This window comes from Uranotaenia lowii, chromosome 3, assembly GCF_029784155.1.
Source record: "Uranotaenia lowii strain MFRU-FL chromosome 3, ASM2978415v1, whole genome shotgun sequence".
NCBI lineage: Eukaryota > Metazoa > Arthropoda > Insecta > Diptera > Culicidae > Uranotaenia > Uranotaenia lowii.
Window position 1 is genome coordinate 43,875,664 of NC_073693.1, and position 21,648 is coordinate 43,897,311.

The window sequence follows — 21,648 nt, forward strand, 5'->3', positions numbered from 1 at the left end:
TAATCACATTACATTTTGAGGCATTAATTTTCAATCCGAATTTGCTGCAACACTCTGAAAATCTCTAAAGAGCATTCTGTAGGGTCAAAAAAATTGTTGGGTGCCGCACAGGGAGAAACAGTTTAAGATCATCTGCGTATAACAACACAAACAAGTCATGCAGCACTCCGGGAAACTCGTTCATAACAGTGACGAAAGTAAGGGGTCCCAAGAGACTCCCTTGTGGTACGCCGCTGTTGACCGAGAATGTCATGGATCTCGTATTCACTATCTTCACAAATTAGACTCTTTCCTTCATGTATGAACGAATCCACTGAAGACAAATTCCGGTGATCACATTTTTACACATCACTTCCAGGAGAGCATTTATGTTAATCACGTCAAAAGACTTTGACATGTCGGTATATATAAAGGGTGATACGGTCAAAATTTGGTCAAGTTCAAGTTCAATTAGTATAAAATTCAGGAAAAATATTCAATTAGGCTTCCGCTTTTCTAAATCCGAATTGCCGGGCCTTACGCTGAACCTCTGCCATCAGATTTTGTACACCCACCTTGTCCACCATCTTCGCCGCAGAAAGCCAGTTTGCCTTGAACTGCTGCTCGTCCTTAGCAGTATTTTTGGTCTTCTTTAGGTTCCGCTTGACAATAGCCCAGTATTTCTCAATTGGGCGAAGCTCTGGCGTGTTGGGAGGGTTCTTGTCCTTGGGAACCACCTGCACGTTGTAGGCGGCGTACCACTCCATGGCCTTTTTACCGTAATGGCAAGACGCCAAATCCAACCAAAACAGTACGACGGAGCAACCGTGTTTCTTCTGAAAAGACAGCAGACGTTTATTCAAACACTCTTTCACGTAAATTTCTTGGTTGACAGTCCCGGAAGCTATGAAAATGCTGCATTCCAAGCCACAGGTACAGATGGCTTGCCAAACCAGATATTTCTTCGCAAACTTTGACAGTTTCATGTGCTTGAAAATCTGCTACCTTTCCCCTTCCTAAAACTCCCTAAAACTCCTGTCCCGGAAGCTACTTGTAGTCGGCTTTGACGTAGGTTTCGTCGTCCATTACCACGCAGTCAAATTTCGTCAGCATCGTCGTGTACAGCCTCCGGGATCGCGCTTTGGCCGTCGTATTTTGTTTATCGCGATTTGGAGTCACTACCTTCTTGTAAGTCGATAGTCCAGCTCGTCTTTTGGCTCGATGCACGGTTGTAGACGATACACCCAGCTTATTTGCGGCATCTCGGAGAGAGAGGTAATGGTTTCGCTTGAAACTACCGGCAACTCTCTTTGTCGTCTCAGCGTCTTCCGGTTTTCGATTTCCTCCCGATCCAGACTTCCTGACTGTCGACAAACGTTTTCCCAAACAACCGTTACATTTGTAACGGTTGATTTGGCAACTTTTAGCGATTTTGCCAGCTTTGCGTGCGAGTAGCTTGGATTTTCGCGATGCGCGAGCAAAATTTTTATACGCTGCTCTTCTTCCTTGGATGGCATTTTGACAACTGAAGAGTGAATTCCAAAATCAAAAGAGGAGCAACATTCACACACACACACACACACACACACACACACACACACACACACACACACACACACACACACACACACACACACACACACACACACACACACACACACACACACACACACACACACACCTTCAAAATGAGGGGTGTTCAGGTTTTTTGAATGCAAAATTGAAAGAAATACGTCAAGTTGATATTGACCAAATTTTGACCGTATCACCCTTAAGATATGGCTCAATTTCTGAGGTCTGGCTTATCCGCAAAAATACTTGATCTGATCTTCCGAGTTCATGTCACTCTGTTACAGACATCATCTTCAGGAAGTAAGGGAGTCACTTGGCCTGAACTTTTCATATCGAAGTCTAGAAGCTCGTGATTCACTTCAAATACTTGGAATCTTCCCTTTGAACTCCTTACGCAAGATTAATTCGCCGACTATTTCTGAAAACCGAGTCCATTCGAAAATTTATTTTTCGACTTCAAAATTTCTTTTTTCTGGACCTCCTTTTCAGAAAACATGGTGTTCATGATCCGTTGTAAGATCCAGGAAAATTTGCTATATGCTTACACTGACAACGACTGACAATTATTTTTAAATCCAGAAGAGATATAATATAATAAGGTAGAAATGGTTTGCTTGATCTGTTCAAATTTAAAAACTATTTTTTTGTATTTTTTCCCTATCTGAAAAAAATATAGGATATGTCAAATTAGTCTGAATATACCTAGTCGTTTTCGATAGCCGGATAACTTAACCTTCACCGTTCTTGAAATTTTCACCCGTAACAGTGCCTGGAGTGTCGATTTGACGCTCCTGACTAAAATCAATATATCACTCTTGTTTCCCAATCGATTTCTACAAAATTTATAGTTTTGGAAACCTCATAACATAACTAAAATATGTTTCTCAGACTATATTCACCTACAAAACTTCAATTTTTCGTCATTCAAAGTCTAAGAAAAAAATCCGAAAAAACATGCTCCGGAAAAAAGTCTCTAGATAAGCTACGGAATGCTCAAAAAAATTCACTTTGTGTTCAAAAAAGTTTAAGTTAAAAGCTATATGTTGTACATAAGGATATATATTTTTTCATTTGTTTTAAACATGACCACGAAAAATAAAAAAAAAAGTGGTGTAAAAACCGTACTTTTCAATCAATGACGTTGACGTAATTTGGCACATTTTTGCATGTTTAGATTGTCAAAATACGTCAAATATATGGGAAAATTGAGCCTTTAGATCATCTGAATCCTAAATGTGGAAGGTTAGGGCAGTCCTCAACCAGTTGCACGTTATTGGAATACATTAGGAGAAGTGATCGTTCCACACGACTGTCTTCTGGCACTCCTGGACAGACAGTGGGGTTGAAGTTCCATATTGATTTAGAGAATTGTGTTGTCCAAAACTACCTCAAACTTTGGAAATGTGTTTCGGAATCAAAATTTTGGGAGCTGAAATTGTTCATTGGTGTGTAGAAGGTTGTTTCTTCTGTGGAACCGAGCCTGGTAATGGTTTTTGTACCAATTTAAAAATTCTTTGGAAGGAAATTTTCCGCCGAACAATTTTATCCAAGTCCGTAACTTCGTATCTTATTCGTTAAGAAAATTATTGGCAGTTGAATAGGGGAATGTCTTTTGGCATTGAAAATCATTAAATTCAACTGACATCACTGCTTGTGCCTATCAAAGTACTGCTTAAAAAGTAGTTACACCATATCTCTTTAAGCACAAGGAGTGATGTTAGTTGAATTGGTTGTTTTTCAATGTCAAAATATATAAATATTTTCGAAAGGTAGGGGAGATGAGGGCATAACGAGCACCCAGGGCATAATGAGCACTCCATTTTTCTACATAAGTACGTATTTTCTTAAACAATTTTTCATGAGGACTTGTTTCGTACTACCTATAGAATTAATTTTTCACCAAAAAAGAAATATCCTTTTCATCTTTACAGAAATATTAAATAATAACCAGCAAGGTTCTCAAGTGACGAAAATATTATAATTTTTCAGCACCACCAAATAAGCTTTTATGACCTTTAAATCAGCTTGATCTGAAATGTACGCACTGCAACATGATCTACACATTGTTTCTCAATTTTCAGCATCATAAAATTTTTGATTTTTCACTTGAATCAATTTTAAAACACGTTTTTACTTAAATTTGTTGACTAGGGGCATATAGAGCACCATATTATCGAGGCATAATGAGCATTTTCTGCCGTTGAATCTAGCAGCGAATTAAAATTGATTTATAGAGCCACACCTTGACTAGTTTTCATTCGACGATTCAGCCTATTGGTAAGGTGTCGGAGAGGTAATTAAAAGACTAGAGTTCGATTTCTGTTCGAGGTGATTTTTTTCCATTTACAATTCATGATCGCTTTTTTTATTGTTACATTTTACGGCTAGTAGCATCATCCTCCAAACAAAGCCCATAATATATGAGCGTGCGTGAATTGTTTGTATCCTACAAACAGACCTAGATTATTTTGTTATTGCTTTGTTTGATGAATCTACGACAAACCTGACTTCATCGAGTTGAATTCGCTGCTAGATTCCCCGACAGAAAACGCACATCTTGCTCTGATTAATGGTGCTCATACTGCCTCAGGGGGGGGTTCTCATTATGCCTCTACAGTGGCTGGTTTTCAGCTTTTGGCAAAAAATTTTAAAATGCATTTTTTAACGTTTTCATCTAGTTTTTCACGTTTCAGACCGTTAGGGAATAGGCTTTCCAAGTGTCTGAACACGAAACAATAATGTATCCTCCATATTATAGCTATTTTCTATGGTTAAATAAGCGTTTTCCTTAAGGTGGCTATTATGCCCCCATCTCCCCTATTGTTTTTTTAAACTTCGATCCTGACATTTCTCGCATTTAGGGAATAAACAGATCTAGAAAAAGATAGCTCCTAAAAAGCGTGGAGCAACGTGGAGATCAATGCTCGGGATTCAATGAACAAACTTAAGTTGGATGATCATTAGACCGCAGCAAAAATGACTTTTTGCTCCCATATGTTTTTTCGATGCCTTTTGGGTCACCATGCATCAGTGAAAAATTTAAGATGATTTGGTTGATTTCTGAGTTAGCGCAACGCGTTTCAATTTTGTATGGAAGAAAAAAAAATTGCACATGCAATCATCCAGAAAATTCAAAAACATATTTAAGCTTGAAATGAAGTTGGTCTTGGTTAAGCTTCATTTTTTGCTAACATGACAAGCAGCTATTCAAAAGTATTTCATGATCAAAGTTATAACCATTTCAAAATAAAAATCTGAATCCGTTGAAAAGTATTTAAAATTGACAGACGATAGAGCTTTCAATAATTTCATGTAATTTTTTAGCAAAGGTAATATAAATCAGTAAATTCTTTGGCTATTCAAAGTAGTATTTTTTAGATTTTTAATTCTCATCCTATGACAGCTTTCAAATAAGCAGTCAAAAACACAAAAAAAAAATTTGGAAAAAAATTGTATAAAATCAAATATTTTTTCTGGTGTACAAGTTAGGTTTGTACTTTGTCCACATGAATTGTACTGCATCTACAATCTAGGAATATTTTTCAGCCAAAGTTATATTTTATGGAACTTTCAGTACACCTCTGGCGATTTTTGAATGAAAAGTTTTGTTTTGCTATAACAATTTCCATAAATTAAAATTCATTGCGCTAATTCAGGATTGGATGGATCGCTATCAAAATTTTATTGCTGTTTCTGGCAGCAAAAACAACCAAAAAAAATATGGTAGGAGCAAAATTTTAAGAATTTGAAATTTCCATACAAAGCTTGCAGCGGCCTAATGATCATCTAGTGGACACAAACGATTCAAAATGCATGCCACACTTGCATTCGGATAACCAAACCATTGCATTTTTACCGAATTTTTCGGTAAAAATCGATGTCTCTGTCTTGTCAATACTTTGACCATCCCGAACTGTGTAATACTGGTCACCCAGATGCGTTTTGTAATCAAACTTGCAATAGGTTTCGTCATCGATGATAACGCATACCGATTATCCACACAGCAGTTGATCGTAAGAACTCGTGAAGCTCTTGGTTTGACAAAGGCAGCTTCGGCTGCTTCTGCTTCTTATACGTCCTTAGACCCAATCTTACATTGCTACGACGGACAGTGCTGAGAGGGGATCCACGTTTTTGGCCACATCCTGAGCTAAGGCAGTTTTCTTACTAGCGTAAGCACGCATGATTTCCGGTCTAAAGTTTTGTCCACCGGACCCGCATGCGTGAGCTCGCATTCAACTGCTGGAAGAGCATTCTGGGGAAGGTTTAGCATGTAACTGCTAATTTCGATGGCTGGAGGAAGTTGTTGGTGCTTCGGAAAATGATCAACATCCTCTATCTGCGAATTAGGGGAGGTGTTGAAACTCATAATCGCTTGTGTAGAGTGTAGCCATGGAAAACCCCTATCGAGATATGGAAATAAACGATAATTCTAAATATTGCACCACTGGAACCTGCGTTTTCAACAATTTAGAATCCTTTAAGCTTGAAATGTCTCAAAATAATAATAACTGTTATTTAAACGACTTTCAAGGAACCACGTTTAGTTTAAACGTTTTTAAGATTCTGAGCCTCAGGCATACTCTCACAGGACTTGGCTTAGTTGGTTGGGAACTGTTATGAGGTCCAGGATCAGAGCTGGATTTATGTAAACACCGATAACTCATTATTAATGATTGTATCCAGTATCAGCTGTGAATCAGGCTTTAGAACGGTCCTTTGGGTCCCTAGTTCACAATATTTAGTAGAGTTCCTAATAATCATCATCAAATCTCAGAACGAGAAAGGGGAAGAGAAAAAGGTGTCTTAGATCAGATATTGAATTGTTTGACTTAATAACCCTTATGTTTCCTATATTTTTCAGTAGTGTTTGATTAGTTAGTGATTACTTTAATGCATGCCATTTTCAAGTTAGACCTCGAGCCTTATCAGTCGAAGAAGAAATACCGAACCCTGATATTCATTGATCTATCGTTGAAATTCATAGTCAACAATCCCCCGATAGATCAATCCCCCTTATTCTGCGCCGCGCGTGAGGTGACGATAGTCGAGTCGAGTCGGAGTCGCGTGAGTCTTGTCGAAACCGATGTGACAGAGCATACGATTTGTCACTCACGGTGACTACTAGATTAGGATAATAACTGAAAAAGTTAATTCTAAAAGATGTTTCTCACCTAAAGCGACTACTGGAATCGGGTGACTCGACTATCGTCACCTCACGCGCGGCGCAGAATAAGGGGGATTGATCTATCGTTGAAATTCAAAGTCATTATATTATTTTTAATCAACAAGTAGAAAATAGGTCTCGAAAAAATCTAATCTTTATTCTGATTTCAGATTGTTTTGAAAAAGCATCACCTCCATTTATTCTTCAATTCAACACACTTTGGGCAGAGATGTGTCGAATTACAAAAAATACATCATATGTTTTTGTATTTCATTCCATTCATTTTACTTAGCTTTAAAACATACTTTTTTACTATTTAAGCTTTTTTTTTTAAATTTCAATAACATTTCTCAACACACACGATGCTGTCTTAAATGCACATCCCACGCCACTCATAACAACAAATAACAAACACTATTTTACTCGGTAATAACAATAATCGACATATTTTAACACCGCGAATTAATAACAACCAACAACAATCACATTCCGATAAATCACCTGTCAAAGAGTAGTATGTAGCAGATAGCCAGTATTTTTTATGCATTTATTCGTCGTTGTAGCTCGCAAGAAGCTCTCAACAGAGCAAACTTGTGTTTTCGAAAAAATAATAACATTATAAATGCGTTGCCCTCTCCTCGCGGATCAGCAGAAGCAACTTGTTAATTCAATAACGTACCTAAGCTCGAGTCGTGGACTCGAGGGTGGATCCAAAATTAACATTTTTTATAAGAGCTTCAATTCCATTTGACTGATAAAAATTACATAAAAAATCTAATAAAAGTACCAATATATTGATTCTTTTGAAAGTTTTTTTTTTATTTTCACAAATTAAAATTGAAAAACATTCTGGATCCACTCTGACAGTAAACGATCAGCTAGCAACCGCACACCATACATCTCAAATCACCTCATTTATTGTAGAGTTCGTTTCAACGCATTCTCCCTAATTTTATCTCCCGTTTTTTATCTTAATTCACCTTTTTGTTCATGATGTGGTATGGTATGTCTACCTATTTGATTCGCTTACCGCAGCAGATTTCACATTGACTTTAATTTATGCTTTCCTTCATGCTTTGTTTTATCTTTCTTTAGTCTGTCTTTTTTGGTTTATCTAATTTTTTTCTGCTTTCCACCTGATGGTTATGGTTTGACTAGTCTGTAGTCTCGGTCTATTTGCAAACACATTTTTATGGTATCATCCCCATGTTTTCCCCATGACTCTTATCAATCGTTCTAACGTAAATTTTGATTCCTAATCATCATCCCCCTCTTTAGGCAGAACTACCAGACTACCAACCAATCGAAAACTACCGCTCCGAGGACGATGAAGATCGCGACCTAGAGGATCCGAGATGGACCCCCGGCATCTACATTGACAACGATCTGTTGATGTACCTGACAGCCGCCCGCTCGATCTCCGCATTTCAGGGCATGTGCGAGGAGGATGGTTGCATGGCAGCTAGTCGCGACGATACTACGATAAATGCATTTGATGTTGTGAGTATAATTGTTGTTTTTTAATCTTACAAAAATTTGTGAAGCTCAAGAACAGATTTTTCCAGTGCCAGGAAATGTTTATCAAATGAACAGTTATTTTTAGTGGTATCATGTCTCAGGTTTAAGGTCTCATCAGGCCTACTTTAGAGCCTATCATACAAAGAAAATATTACCCTACCCTACGTTACGCGAATTAACTTGTAGCTTATAAGCTACGAGTTAACTCGGGTAGGGTAGTATACTAACGCCATCTAACCTGCTTTCAAACCCAGTGTAATCCATCTCTCTTTCTTTACTCCTTCGTAGTTACACGATTCCGGTTACGACGCCGGAAAAGCCCTAGAAGCGTTGTTGAAGTGCCCAGTTACCAAGGGCATCGATAAAAAGTGGACCGAGGAAGAAACGAAACGCTTCATCAAGGGTCTGCGCCAATTTGGGAAAAACTTTTTTCGTATTCATAAGGATCTTTTACCACATAGGACCACGGTAAGCTTAGTAAAAAGTTTAAATAAGTGAAGTTCCTCTAACTGTCCCTTTATCCAGCCCGAACTTGTGGAATTCTACTACCTGTGGAAGAAAACACCGGGTGCCAACAACAACCGGCCACATCGGCGACGCCGGGCCGGTTCTCTACGAAGGCGCAACACGCGCACCAACAGTAATGCGAGTGGAACCAACACACCGCCCAACAGTAACAAGAAGGAAGCAACTCCGGAACCGACCGTAACGGAATCATCCCGACCGTCGCCAGTTTCCAAGGAGGAAAACAGTTCCGTAACGGAAGACGACATCAGCGAGTGTGATAGCGACTCCAGTGCCACCAAGGCCATCAAGGAGAACGCAGCAGCAGCGGCTGCAGCTGGCACTGGAGCTACACCGGCTTCAGCAGCAGCAGCAGCTATAGGGCAGCAGAGTGAGACCGGTGAGGACTCACCGTCGAGGATGAGAACTCGTCAGAAGCCTACGGCGAAGGAGCAGCAACAACAGCAACAGCAAGCCAACGCCAACAGTACCGTGACCAACAACAACACCGGAAAGCGGCCCAAACGCGGGGGAACCGAAACGCCAGAAACGACACCAGTGGACAGTCCCAAGACACCGAACAAGAAAGACGAGACGACCGTCAAGGGTCAGAAAGGAAAAGGCAAAACGGAGACTCCAAGCAAGGGTAAGAAGCGGGTCAATGACTTGGATCCGGATGGGGCAGAGGACAAGGATAGCCAGAAGCGGAAACGATCGGATGTGAGTATAGTTTATATTTGTAGGTTCGACCTTGATTAACCATTTTATGTCAAATTACAGAGTCCTACGGAGAGTATTACCACGGACAGCCGACCGGGTTCCGTACTGGATGAAGCGGAATCGAACAGTGAGGCAGCCACAGAGGTTAGCATCAATGTCAGTGCAACAGCCACTACTCCGACGGCTCCGTCGGCTAAGGAGGAAGAGAAAGATCCTCTGTCCCTTGGACCAGCTGCGGAACCGATGACAACGGATTCTCCTGAAAACAGCAATCCCGCAACATCCGTGACAAAAACCGAGGACGAAAAGGATGAAGATGGAACTGCGGCAGCGGCTCCCATTTCCGTTACAGCAGCCTTACCAACAGCTGCGGATGCTGCTAAGTTACCGGAAACTGAGGATATTACACCACCTTCTACAGCAACGCCTACCCCTGTTGCTACTCCGGTTCCTGCGCCAGTTCCAACGCCCGAAGAAGCCATGACCTCTCTCCCCGCTTCAGTTCCCGAAGAATCATCCGAAAAAGTTGGAGAATCTTCTCCAGTCGGGCAGATTATGACTCCAGAATCAATGGCGGTACCCAATGTTACTGGTGCACCACCACCGGTTCCAGGACAAGCTCCGAATGAACAAGAGATGCTCTCTAAACTCGCCAATATGAAGCAGGAACATAGTCTCCAAAGCGCCCTTTCTTCCGAATTCAACACAAAAGATGTGTTCATCAAGAAGGAACCGACCGAAGAACTGCCCGAAACTCAGCCACCACCGAATGATCAACCTCAAGATCTCAAACTTAAAATTGAAATCAAATCAGAGGCCAAACTTATGCGTGAGTCAAGCACACCTGGTGATAGTGCTCCGGAGAACAAATATGATCCAGAGAATTTGGCAATGAAACCAGCCTACGAAAGCCATATCAAATATGGACCAGTTGAGGATGGCATGAAATACGGTGATTTGAAATATCCACCACAGGCTCCGGAAGGGCCAATGAAGTATGGATCAGAGGAAAGCCCAATGGAGTACGATATGAAACGGTTTATGGAGCCTGGTAAATTTCCTCCCCAGGATGGAGCTTTGTCTATGAAAATTGGTCCAGCTTCGACGCATTCGAGTTCTGGTCCAGTTGGTCCTCCCGAAAGTCAACTACCTAAAGGGTATCCTCATGATTTGACTGGACTAAGCATGAAGTATCCGCCGGCAGATGAACGTGCAAAATTTGCACCTTCGCCAGCATCGGACAGTGGAAGTACTGGAACGCCTGGCGGTTTACCTCTTATTCCAAAGAGTCACTATCCTGATCAGTTAGCTATGCTGCGGCAACAGTACGATCCAAGCGGAATGATGAAATTCGATCCGATGGGTAAATATCAAGGGCCCATGCCACCATATGGTTCGCACGGAGGACCACCACCTGGTCATCCACAAAGTCTTTCTGGAGCACCAGGACATACTCCAAGTTCCCAACAGCAGCAGCAGCAACCGCAGGATTTGAAATACCTTCCCCCGGATTCTATGTCAGGTATGAAGAGCAGTTTCTCAGCAGACAATCTAATGAAAAGTTCAACCTATTCGCCACATGCTGATCAAAACCCGTTGGATGTTTCAGCCTCTTCAAGGTTAGCTATTACTCCAAATCAGGACAGCCAAGGAAGTAACAGCAATAACAGTGGTTCGCAACCGCAAATGCATGGGAACATTGCATCACCACAAGCCGGACCACCAAGTTTACCTCCATCGGGCTATCCAGGTCACCCGGGCATTGTGAATCCAGGACTTATGCCGAGCAATCATCCTTCGGTTCTCGGGTCGAATTCATCACCAGTGCCGATTTCTCAACCCAGTCACCTGCCGCCAACTTCTCAAGCTGGACCAGGAGGACCACATCAACAACCGGGAGGACCGCCACCTACGCATCCCGGTCATCCATCACAACCACCAACTTCGACAGCATCTCAACAACCACCTCATATGTTACCAAATACCAGTCTACCATCGCATATGCCAAGCAGTCCTTATTTATCTTCCCACCGCCAGCCACCAATGTCGTTAGAAAGCTCACGTCATCAACCGAGTACGCCAACATCCAGTACAGCTTCAACACCAACACCCAGTGCTCCAAGTACGAGTTCGCAATCTCCCGCACCAATGCGACCTTCAGACCCACCACATCCGCGAGATCTTCCTCCAACGAGAGCGTCTCCTATCAATTCATTATTACAGGGAGTTCCGCCACCTCATGGAATGCTTTCGCATCCGCTGCCGCTTCATCTGGGTCATCCGGGTATGCAATTACCACCTCATCATCCGGCACACCTTGCCGGACACCTTGGGCACGCCGGCCTTCTGCAGCATTCATTGGGAGGTCCAGGGGGTGCACTGCCACTTCTTGGAGGGCCCACACCATCAGCGTTGGGTAGTCTGATGGAAGTTGCTGGTGCAGGACGGAGATCTCCATCGGTTCAAAGCAATCCTTCTTCTCATCATCCTCCGACATCAGTCCACCAACCGAGTCCACTGGCAGCATCTCCCTCCACAGCAAATGCTCCATCCAGTCTCAGTCGTTCCAGCCCAAGTGTACAACAACCCGGTGGTCCTGGATTCCCGCAATCCCATCATCATCGATCTAGTTCACCTGCCAATTCGAGCAGTTCCAGTCTTAGTCGAACGAGTCCGATGCATCTCGGCCACCATCAACCGGGATCATCAGCAGCGGCAGCAGCAGCGGCAGCTTCAGCTGAACGGGATCGTCACTTAATGCGTCAACAATCACCCCACATGACTCCTCCACCACCATCTTCATCAGCATCGTCTTCCTCGCTGATATCTAGCCCACTGGGTAAGGTCTACGGTTCGGGGCAGCGATCACCACCGCCAAATCATCCATTCCGACCAGGAGCATCACCGCCAGTTATTCGACATCCTCAAATGCCACTGCCTCTTCCTATGACTGGACCAATCGCGGGACTTCCTGGCTCGGTGATGCATCCATCCCAACCGTACCCTCTGGTGCATCCATCGCTGTACAATCCTCACGCCCACAATCCTTTCTTTGCACCATATCCATATGGTCCAGCTTACGGACCTGGGTTCTCGTACATGAAACCGACCGGATCTCCACTAGATAATCCAATGTTGCATGGACATCCGACAAGCATTCCTCCACCGCGCCCAGAGGATAGCCCAATCCACGGGAATGCAGGTGATAAGAATAAGAACAACACAAAACCTCCTCAAAGTTCATCATCATCAAATTCCTCGCTGTCTGGATCGAGCTCCAAACCGCCCGGTTCATCAGGGGGACCAAACAGCAATAGTAGTAGCCAAAGTAATAGAGGTCCCTCTCCTGGTGGGCCATCTCCAAGCGGTGCTGGTCAGCCGGGTGGCCCACATAGTGGGAGTCCGTTTCAGGGCCCACCACACCACCCTTCGCCGTATCCTCCCGGACCGCACAATCCTTTCATCGAAAACCAACTGCAGGTTGGTGGTAAGACGAGTCACATGGACGCGCTTCGGGCGCATGCCCATGCAGCTGCCGGTGGCGTTGGCCTAGGACCACCTCCAGGTCATCCGGGCCATCATCCAGGCCATGGACCCCCGCACGGACATCACGGACCACCCGGTCATCACCCGCATCCCAACGAACCGGTGCATATCGAAACGCTCGATATCGATCCGGATCCGGAACCGCCATCTCCGGTGCACGACGTCAATCGAGGACCCAGTCCGGAGGCGAAACCAGACGATACCGAGTGCCATCGATCGCAGTCCGCTATGTAAGTAAAAGTTTCTGGTTATATTGGGTTTTTGTGGGTTTTACAATTTGGATTTAACGATGTTTTCTCTTATAGTTTTGTTCGTCGATGCGATCGTGGTGATTATAATTCCTGCTCCCGGACGGATCTTGAGTTCAAACCGACACCGGATTCCAAGCTCGCTAGAAAGCGGGAAGAACGTGATCGGAAGCTGGCCGAAAAGGAACGAGAACGGAAAGCTCAACAAGCCCAGCAGCAGCAACAGCAAGCGGCCCAAGCCCAGCAACAGCAGGCCGCGGCAGCAGCAGCTCAGGCAGTACAACAACACGGCAAACCTCCCGGTGGGCCCGGTGGACTCGGTGGTCCGCCTATGGGTCATCCGAGCCATCCTTCACAACAGCAACCTCCAATGAAGCCGGATATCAAACCGTACCCGGACACGCCCGCTTTACGGCAGCTCTCGGAATATGCCCGGCCTCACGTTGGATTCAGGTATGCCATTCCGCTCCCTATGGATGCGCACCACGCATTTTGCCAGACGAGACGGTTTTATGCTATGCTTTCTTCAAGTCTCTATTTTGTCCATTTCAAGAACAACCGACGAGTGAGAGGAGCGTTTCTATTGTTTCTATATAGCCTGTGTCATGCTTTGTTTTCATTTTCGATTCCAAACTAGAATTTCCATTAACATGTTCAGAAGTTCGCGCTATAACATTGCAGTTAACATTCGTAACAGTTGCGCTACTAACGGAAGATTGGAACGGAAAAAAGCATTATGATCACATCTTATTTTCTTGTTTCTTTCTTTCTTTCTTTCTTCCTGTTTTCTTTCGTCCCACGGTTAATTTGTAGTCCTGTGGAAACGATGGTCCCACCACCATATCATCCACTTTACAATAGAGAAAGGTATAGAATGGCTGCTTAAGAAATTAATGAAATGCAAAAAAACATGTTTCACCAGTTTGTCCTTTGCCCTTTAACAACTGCTTCATTTTGTTTGTGTTTTCTCATACGTTTTTGGAATAGTTATTGCTGAATTGTGACATCGCTATTGTTTGGGCATAAATTTGCATCAATCACCTTTAAATTAACAATAGGAGAAAAACCATTTAAATATAATCCTGTATTTAGCAAAGGCTTATTAGATTGAAGTGCTCTTTGAAATGTTTTTAAAATACTCTATAAAACCATAAGATCTGGTTCTTCAATCTCATAATTTATTTTTGCTTCGAGTCAAACAATTCGATTTTCGATTTTTTTAGAAACTTTTTCGAAAACTATTTATAGTTGCTAAATTGATTATTGAAAAATAGCTTGAAAATTGGCAGATCTAATATCAAAGCAAGTTGTGTTATAAGAAAACTGAAGTTCAAAAAATATTTCATAGTAGCTGAGAAAGGTGAAATTGCAGATTTAGTTTTCGTTTGTTATTTTGTTCTCAATGTTTCATACTTTCGCGAAATGTCATTCAGCGTTTTTGTTTTAGTTTATCCCTCTCTGTTGTTTTCATAAAATCATTCGCAATTCATAATCCTCGTCCTTCGAATTGGTTGCTTCTTCAAACACTAAACTAGCGTAAATCGATTGTAAAATCTCTTTACACAACGATCGGTTTATAACAAAAAAAAAATCAACTTTGGAAAATGTTCAATCAATTATCTATTACAGATTTCGCTTATGCTAGAACAAAAATCAGCAGCTTTTATGTATGATATGCTAATAGCTGGTCCTCTTGCTTAACATTTTACGCTTTCCAAAGTTGATTTTTTAATTAGTTTTAAGAGCATAACTATAACGATTGGCTCGATCAAAATTCATTACGTCCTCCACAAAATCATTGATCCATAACATGATAAAAGGGCATCGAATGACTGACTCAGGAAATCGATTTGATGCTCTTTTATTTTGTTGCACTATCATTTTCCCTTCCTTTTTTAATGTCCACACCTACACATCGTATTACGAAAATTCCCATTCCACTTTCCCTTTTTTAATTCCATCAAACCAAACATCATATCCTTGTCTCGAAATATTTATCCTTTTCACCATTTCTATGCAATGAGTAAGAATATTCCATCCAATGATGCTGATCGAGTTTTGGCGATTCTCTGCGATTAACAGGGACGTCTTTTTTAGGGAGTTTGACGAGTTGAAGAACCAGCAGGGCGTTGGGCCGGCCAGGCTCGAACCACACTGGATGGAGTACTACCGGATGAGGTAAGTTTTCTTAGACAAATGATCGATTTGGATTCTTACATATACCTAATGCAATTTTCATTCGCTTCGTTTACAATTTTGCAGAGGAATGCACCCGTCACAGTTTCCTGCCCTCTACGGAAATCCTGCAGCCCTAGCCCAGCTCGAAAGGGAACGATTAGGTAAGTCCCATCTTATTTATAAATTATTTTTGAGGAATCAAAACTTTAAAATATTTTTTCTTTTTAATCGAGTATATGCTTGTTAAACAGAATATGCGATGCCAAATTAATTAAAAGAAGGTCTCAAAGTTTTCTTAATTTTGAACTACCGTTAAGTGGGCTGTGAACTGCTTATCGTATTAGCTGCAATAAGAGCTTCCAATGACCAATAAAATAAAGCACTGGCCACTCAGTTGAACTAGAACCAGTAAACGACGAAGAAACTCAAAATTTGAAGACGAAATAAATCTCAATGTTTATTTTTTTCAAAAATTTTCCTAAATGTTCTGCTGATGTGTGCGTTTGGGACACCTTTCATTGATCGCCAATCTACTCGGTGAAAATCGAACGTTTTTCAGGATGGACGTTACATCCTTTAGATGCTGCCGAGCACATGGTACGTATCAGAGCCTATACCCATTCATATAAAACTCATCTACGATCTCGACTCACACACTCGAAACCACCGTTCTCCCCGCGTAATCCATGCTACATCGTCGTCAGTATGTGGTTTATTCTGTCTTGTTCACTTGTTACAGTTTCGCCTGCCGGTTGCTGGTGGTGACAACATTCACGCCCATTCCCATACGCATTTGCATTTGCACTCTCTGCAGCAGCAACAGCTTGATGCGGCCTCAGCTGGGGTTGGAACCGCTTTTCAATTACCACGTGAGTTTTTGGTTTTGTGGTTTTGTGGCGTTTCATCCGTAAAAATTAAAACAAAAAACCATTTTTGTGTCCATCAAACACTGGTATATTTGTGTTAGGGACCTCATCGCCATTTCATGTTTGTTGTGTGCTATGTAAAATTTTGCTATAACTGTCATGTACCTTGATATCATCACTATGAACCTGTTCGACTTTCATCGACTAAAACAACAGAAAGTAAGTAAATCAGATTTTTAAGGTAGAACCATACCTAATGCTCTGAAAACGGGGTTTTATCATGGTACCTACTTATTCACAACTTCACGTTTTCTTGGAGAAACGTGTTTAGTTGATCATTGGAGCTGCTCTTACACATACCTCTAACAGCTCTTGCTTCGTAACACTCCTCATTCTCCAGCAGAGTAATGTCGATGGAAATCATGCACGCGATCGCAAAGGCTCTATCTGCTGAGATGGCTCTGTATGCACAGTAACTTCCCATAGCTATCCGCCAAGGTCTGCTCTATAATTGGGATCTGTTGCGCTCTACCTCTAGGGCATAACTCTTCTGTATCGTAGTTTCGACAGTCTACGCTCACATGTAGACGTTACTTGCTGCTATTAGCCCATAGAAGGTTTGCATAATCCAGGTCAATGAGTCGATGCACTCTCGCAACAGTATTTGACATGCACATCAAAACTTAAGCGGTTGTCGACCATTACACCGGGGTATCTAAGATGGTGTTTAGAAGATGTCGTATGTCCTGCAACAGTAATCGTCCTCCATGTGCGGCACCACTTTTTTGATGGTCACGAGAAGTGCTTTGGGTTTATAGTGGGCTATCTGAAGATTAACTCCCTCCATCCAGATGTCAACACGACACCGTTGCAAGATCTTATACCTCCTCGATTGTCACTCCTGTGATCATTGCGCGACTGCTGACAGTTTCAGCATCGATTTATGGACCCCTGATCGTAACCTGGTTTTGTTTTCGTAGGCCAAGACTCCTTTTTTTATAAAGCTATGAATTATCCTGCAGAGGGCATTGGAGCGCTTTGGCTATTGCTTCTCAGCTGGCGTTGTTTCGTCGAGCGTCGGAATAGTGCAGGGACATTGGACAAATACCTGTACGGTTTTTTTTTTATACGCGCGTTTCGCGTACTCTGTCATCATTCGGATAGCGCCCACTGTAGATCTCCTTTTCCGGAAACCAAACTGGGGGTTGCAAAATCTTAATTGGCTCACAGAAGAAGAGTCAGAAGTTTTCGCAGCAAAACGAATTTGGTCCGAGAGATTTTTCGGAACAAACGAAGATATCACTCCTACAGTGAGCGGTCCCGCAAGGAAAGGACTTTCCTGAATCGCCAGCGTATCGCAAAATCGCAGGCATTACCATCCATGCGCCTTCACACCCGACGGTGGTACCTGGACGCCCCCCTGAGTAGCGGACTCAGCACCGATAGTAAACCAGATGCCTCCTCGTATCTCCGGGGGGATTTCGAAGCGGCTCCAAGATCCGGATCTATTTTCCTCGGCCAATAACGACTTCAGGGCTGGAAGCTTAGGTGCCAGAAGGATCCGGTTCTTGCCGGATATTTCTCAGAAGATCCTCTGAATCGTTTCTCCGCTGACAGATTTCTTTCCGCACGTGTACTGCACAACCTGTCAATCAACCGTTATTTGCATGTAAACCCATGCTTTCTTCAGTTCCTGGAATGACTTCACTACCTTAGGTCGTTTAAGAAGGTGCTGCTTCATAATCGCCCACTACTTCTCGATGGGGCGGAGCTCCGAAGTGTTAGGAGGGTTGAACATTTTAAGCACGAAATTTACCTTATTGTCCGCATACCACTTCAGCACGTCCTTGGAGTAATGGCATGAGGCCAAATCCGGCTAGAAGATTGTTGGGACGTTGCGGGCCTTCAGGAGAGGAAGCATCCGCTTCTGGAGGCACTCTTTCATGTACAGTGTACACTTATCCGTTCATTGTGTCCTGGGTCACGAAAGGTGCACTCCGCTTCCCGCACGTGCAGATGGCTTGCCAAACCAGGAATTTATTCGCAAATTTGAACATCTTCTGAGTGCGGACATGCTCCAAAACGCTGAACTTATCCTTGGCCGTGAAAAACAGGTTACCGGGGATCTGTTTGAAGTCGGCCTTCACATATGTTTCGTCGTCCATGATGCAGCATTCAACTTTCGTCAGCATGTTGAAGTACAACTTCTTGGCACGGGTTTTGGCGGACTTGTTCTGCTTCTCGTCGCTTCTTAGCCACATCCCGATCGGAAGCGTTCGGGTTTCGATTAAAGTTCCCAACTACGCGGTTGTGATTTTTGGTGTTGTACGGAATACTTTTTCCTTCACTTCTGGGCTTCCGATTAGTGGTCAATCGTTCCTCGAACCGCTTAATCACTAGCGACACCGTGGAATTCGCGATGGAACGATGCGAAGAGATCCTTGTTCTCGTGATGAACGTATTTTTATCAGATTTTATCACGCACGAGCTGTTCTTTCGACTCAATTTCGTCGTGTTTCGATCACAAGACTTTAAAACTTGTAGGATGTAAACAATGCACTATGAACTAAATTTGTTGTAAACTGGGGTAGCACGGATACAAGGTAATAAATAACACGTAGTTACTTAACACTACATATTAAAAAGACGATTTATTGACGAGGTAAAATCACGTCGCGACTTAACGTTTACAAAACAAAACATAAAGTGATTGGTTGTTGTTGTTGTAATCTACCCGCTGGTTGGCGCGTCGATCGGCTGACAGATAGGCTGCCAGCAGTGAGCCCAGCGGTATTGTTTGTAGGGTGTTTCACGCCCTAACAAAATTCACTCAAGTTTTTATTAAATTCTATCCAACGATAAAAAAGTAAGAGCAATTTCATAGTGTACACCAGTCTTCACGAAAACATGTACCGAGTTCAACTTGAGTGCGGAAATCCAGGCGCAAGTTTTCTCTGAACTTGCACACAAGCTTGTACTTGGGTTTAGTTCGAACCTAAACTCGAGCACATTTTTTGTACCAGAGTGCGCTCCCCGATGTTCGTACTCTGGTTTGCTTCGGGTTCGTACCGAGTTTTGTACTCACAGTGGCTGGCTGAACTGAGATTGAATGTTTGGCAGTTTAGCTTAATCAGCCAGCCAAGAAGAAGAAAGAGAAGAAGAAGAAGAGATTGAATGTGTCTGCCTGTGTATGCCTGGGTGTTGAATGTGGTATGAATTATTTTCTTTAGTTAGTTTTTCTATCTTTTGTGCGTATGTAAATCAATTTCAATGCTGTTTTTTGAACATTTTCGGAGTTATGTATGGGGTGGTAAAACCGATTCAAATATATATGGTTGGTTCTTAAAAATTGTTATGAAATTTTTTTGTCTGTCTGCCAAAAAAAAAGAAGAAAAAAATTTTACCGAAAATTTGTTTTTCTGGAACTAGGTTGTTTTTCAGAAAACCGGTGATTTGATAAAATGTTTGGAAATTGCCATTGCAACTCTCGCTCCGCAAATCTCATAAAACAATGTTTATATTTCGGAGGCATTAAAAATGCAATCATAAAATGGATAAATCATCGCATGGCGAGTAGAAAACATGTAAAATTTTGAAAAATTTGAATGAAAAAAAATGAAAAAATTATCAAAATGACACAAATGGAAAAACGACCAAACAATCATTATCAAAAATAGCTAAATTGACAAAAAAAGATGAAAATTCAAAAATGGCAAAAATATCACAATGTTCGCAAAACATCCGTTTCTGGGAAATTTGAGTTGCAGTTTGATGACGTTCCCCCGGCCGTAAATGTTATCCGATTTTTATGATATTATATTCATTGTGTAGGTTATTTATTCAAGCCACTCAACATTTCAAAATTAAGGCGATATGTATTACAAGCTTTGAGGAAACTGGTTCAGAAAGAAAAAAATTAAATAAAAATATATTTTTTAAATACTCATAACTTGTGGCAGCTTTTCTGTAATTGAATGTTTAATTGATGTTTGGACTTGTCAAGAGTGTACATCTATCCGACGATGTTTAGATAAGTTGGGATGCAATGAATGTTTTGACCGCCATTTAGTATCTTCCGCTTGAAAAGGTCTTACTTTAGAAAACGACATCCAATTTTGGCTTTGCTTAGCAGTGTTTCATTTTTAATGAACCGATTTAGATAAATTAAATTTTAGTTTTTTGTCGTTAATTTGATTATCATTTTGATAGAACAAAGTTGGTCTTTCAATAATCCCAGTTTTTCAGTATATTGGCATGATGTTCATATTGACCCGAACAACTTTGGAGGGTTAAAAAAGCCATCAAATATTTTCACTATGAAACTGACAAAATAGGAAAATAAATAAAACTCATAATTATTTAGAAGATTCGTTGGATGGATTTAATTGTGCTAACTTCCACTGGTAAGATGTTAGAAAATTGAAATACCTCATTTTATTAAATACCTACCAAATTGAGAATTACATATATTATTTTTATTTGTTCTATAATTAATTTGTTATATGAACTTTACAGGCCCTTTTAATACAATTTTTATAAATTGGTTTTATAGTTGTATTTCGCATCATTTATTTATTTTATTGATGTTTTACACAATTTCTTTATAGAAAAAATATGTTCATCATACTCAAAAGCTTAAAACAGGCCGTAATAGATAATAGTGTTTGTAGACTGGATTAGTCGTACATGAAAAAATGTTTTTATCGTCCGTCTTTAAAACTTTGTTTAAGTTTTTAATCGTTTTATTAATAATTGATCATGATTCCATTTATTTTTAACTAATTCACATAAAAATGAAATCAATCATTTCAATGTGTTGATCAGTTATATGGAAGTTGAAAGAAAATTATTGAAATAAACATCGAAACTATACAAATTTTACAATCATTTTTAAAATGAACGATTGAAACTATTTTCATTTTGTTAAATTTTGAGATACAACAAACAGCGAATTGAAAAGCGAGTTTTGAAAATAAAAAAACGATTTATTTGTAATCAAATTTTTAAAAATGTCGGACTGCAAAACATTAGTTTTGAACCTCTGTTTTGTACGTTGAAGGTGAACAAACTTGTACTGATCATCTGAACATCATTTTAGCGTATGATTAACAGTAGGTGTTGATTTTTTTTTGTAAATTTTTTATTTGAAACGGCAGGTGTTGATGATAATAATGAATTTATGAACGAAAAAAACGATAAAATCGGATTTTATTTCATCGACAGAAATTTTATTGATGATTTTAGATTTGGATGGTAACATTATAAAATTGTTTGTTTTATACGGAACTCGATTGTTGATATAAAACAAAGATTTCAACTGATTATTTATCATAATCGGTTGAAAATTGTA

The 21,648-nt window shown here is 41.2% G+C and overlaps 1 protein-coding gene across 8 annotated transcripts in view; it reads left to right on the forward strand.

Annotated features, from left to right (window-relative positions):
• Positions 1–21,648, forward strand: part of LOC129757090 (arginine-glutamic acid dipeptide repeats protein) — a 123,467-nt gene that overhangs the window by 95,011 nt on the left and 6,808 nt on the right. For 2 of the 8 annotated variants that reach the window (XM_055754211.1, XM_055754213.1), the window contains exons 5-14: positions 7,997–8,218; positions 8,525–8,704; positions 8,762–9,460; positions 9,521–13,236; positions 13,312–13,707; positions 14,068–14,121; positions 15,337–15,432; positions 15,517–15,593; positions 15,992–16,029; positions 16,172–16,301. In XM_055754211.1, the coding sequence (XP_055610186.1) occupies positions 7,997–8,218; positions 8,525–8,704; positions 8,762–9,460; positions 9,521–13,236; positions 13,312–13,707; positions 14,068–14,121; positions 15,337–15,432; positions 15,517–15,593; positions 15,992–16,029; positions 16,172–16,301 (5,608 nt within the window). The remainder of the gene's footprint in view (positions 1–7,996; positions 8,219–8,524; positions 8,705–8,761; positions 9,461–9,520; positions 13,237–13,311; positions 13,708–14,067; positions 14,122–15,336; positions 15,433–15,516; positions 15,594–15,991; positions 16,030–16,171; positions 16,302–21,648) is intronic. The other 6 variants (XM_055754217.1, XM_055754212.1, XM_055754216.1 and 3 more) reach the window with 6 other exon arrangements.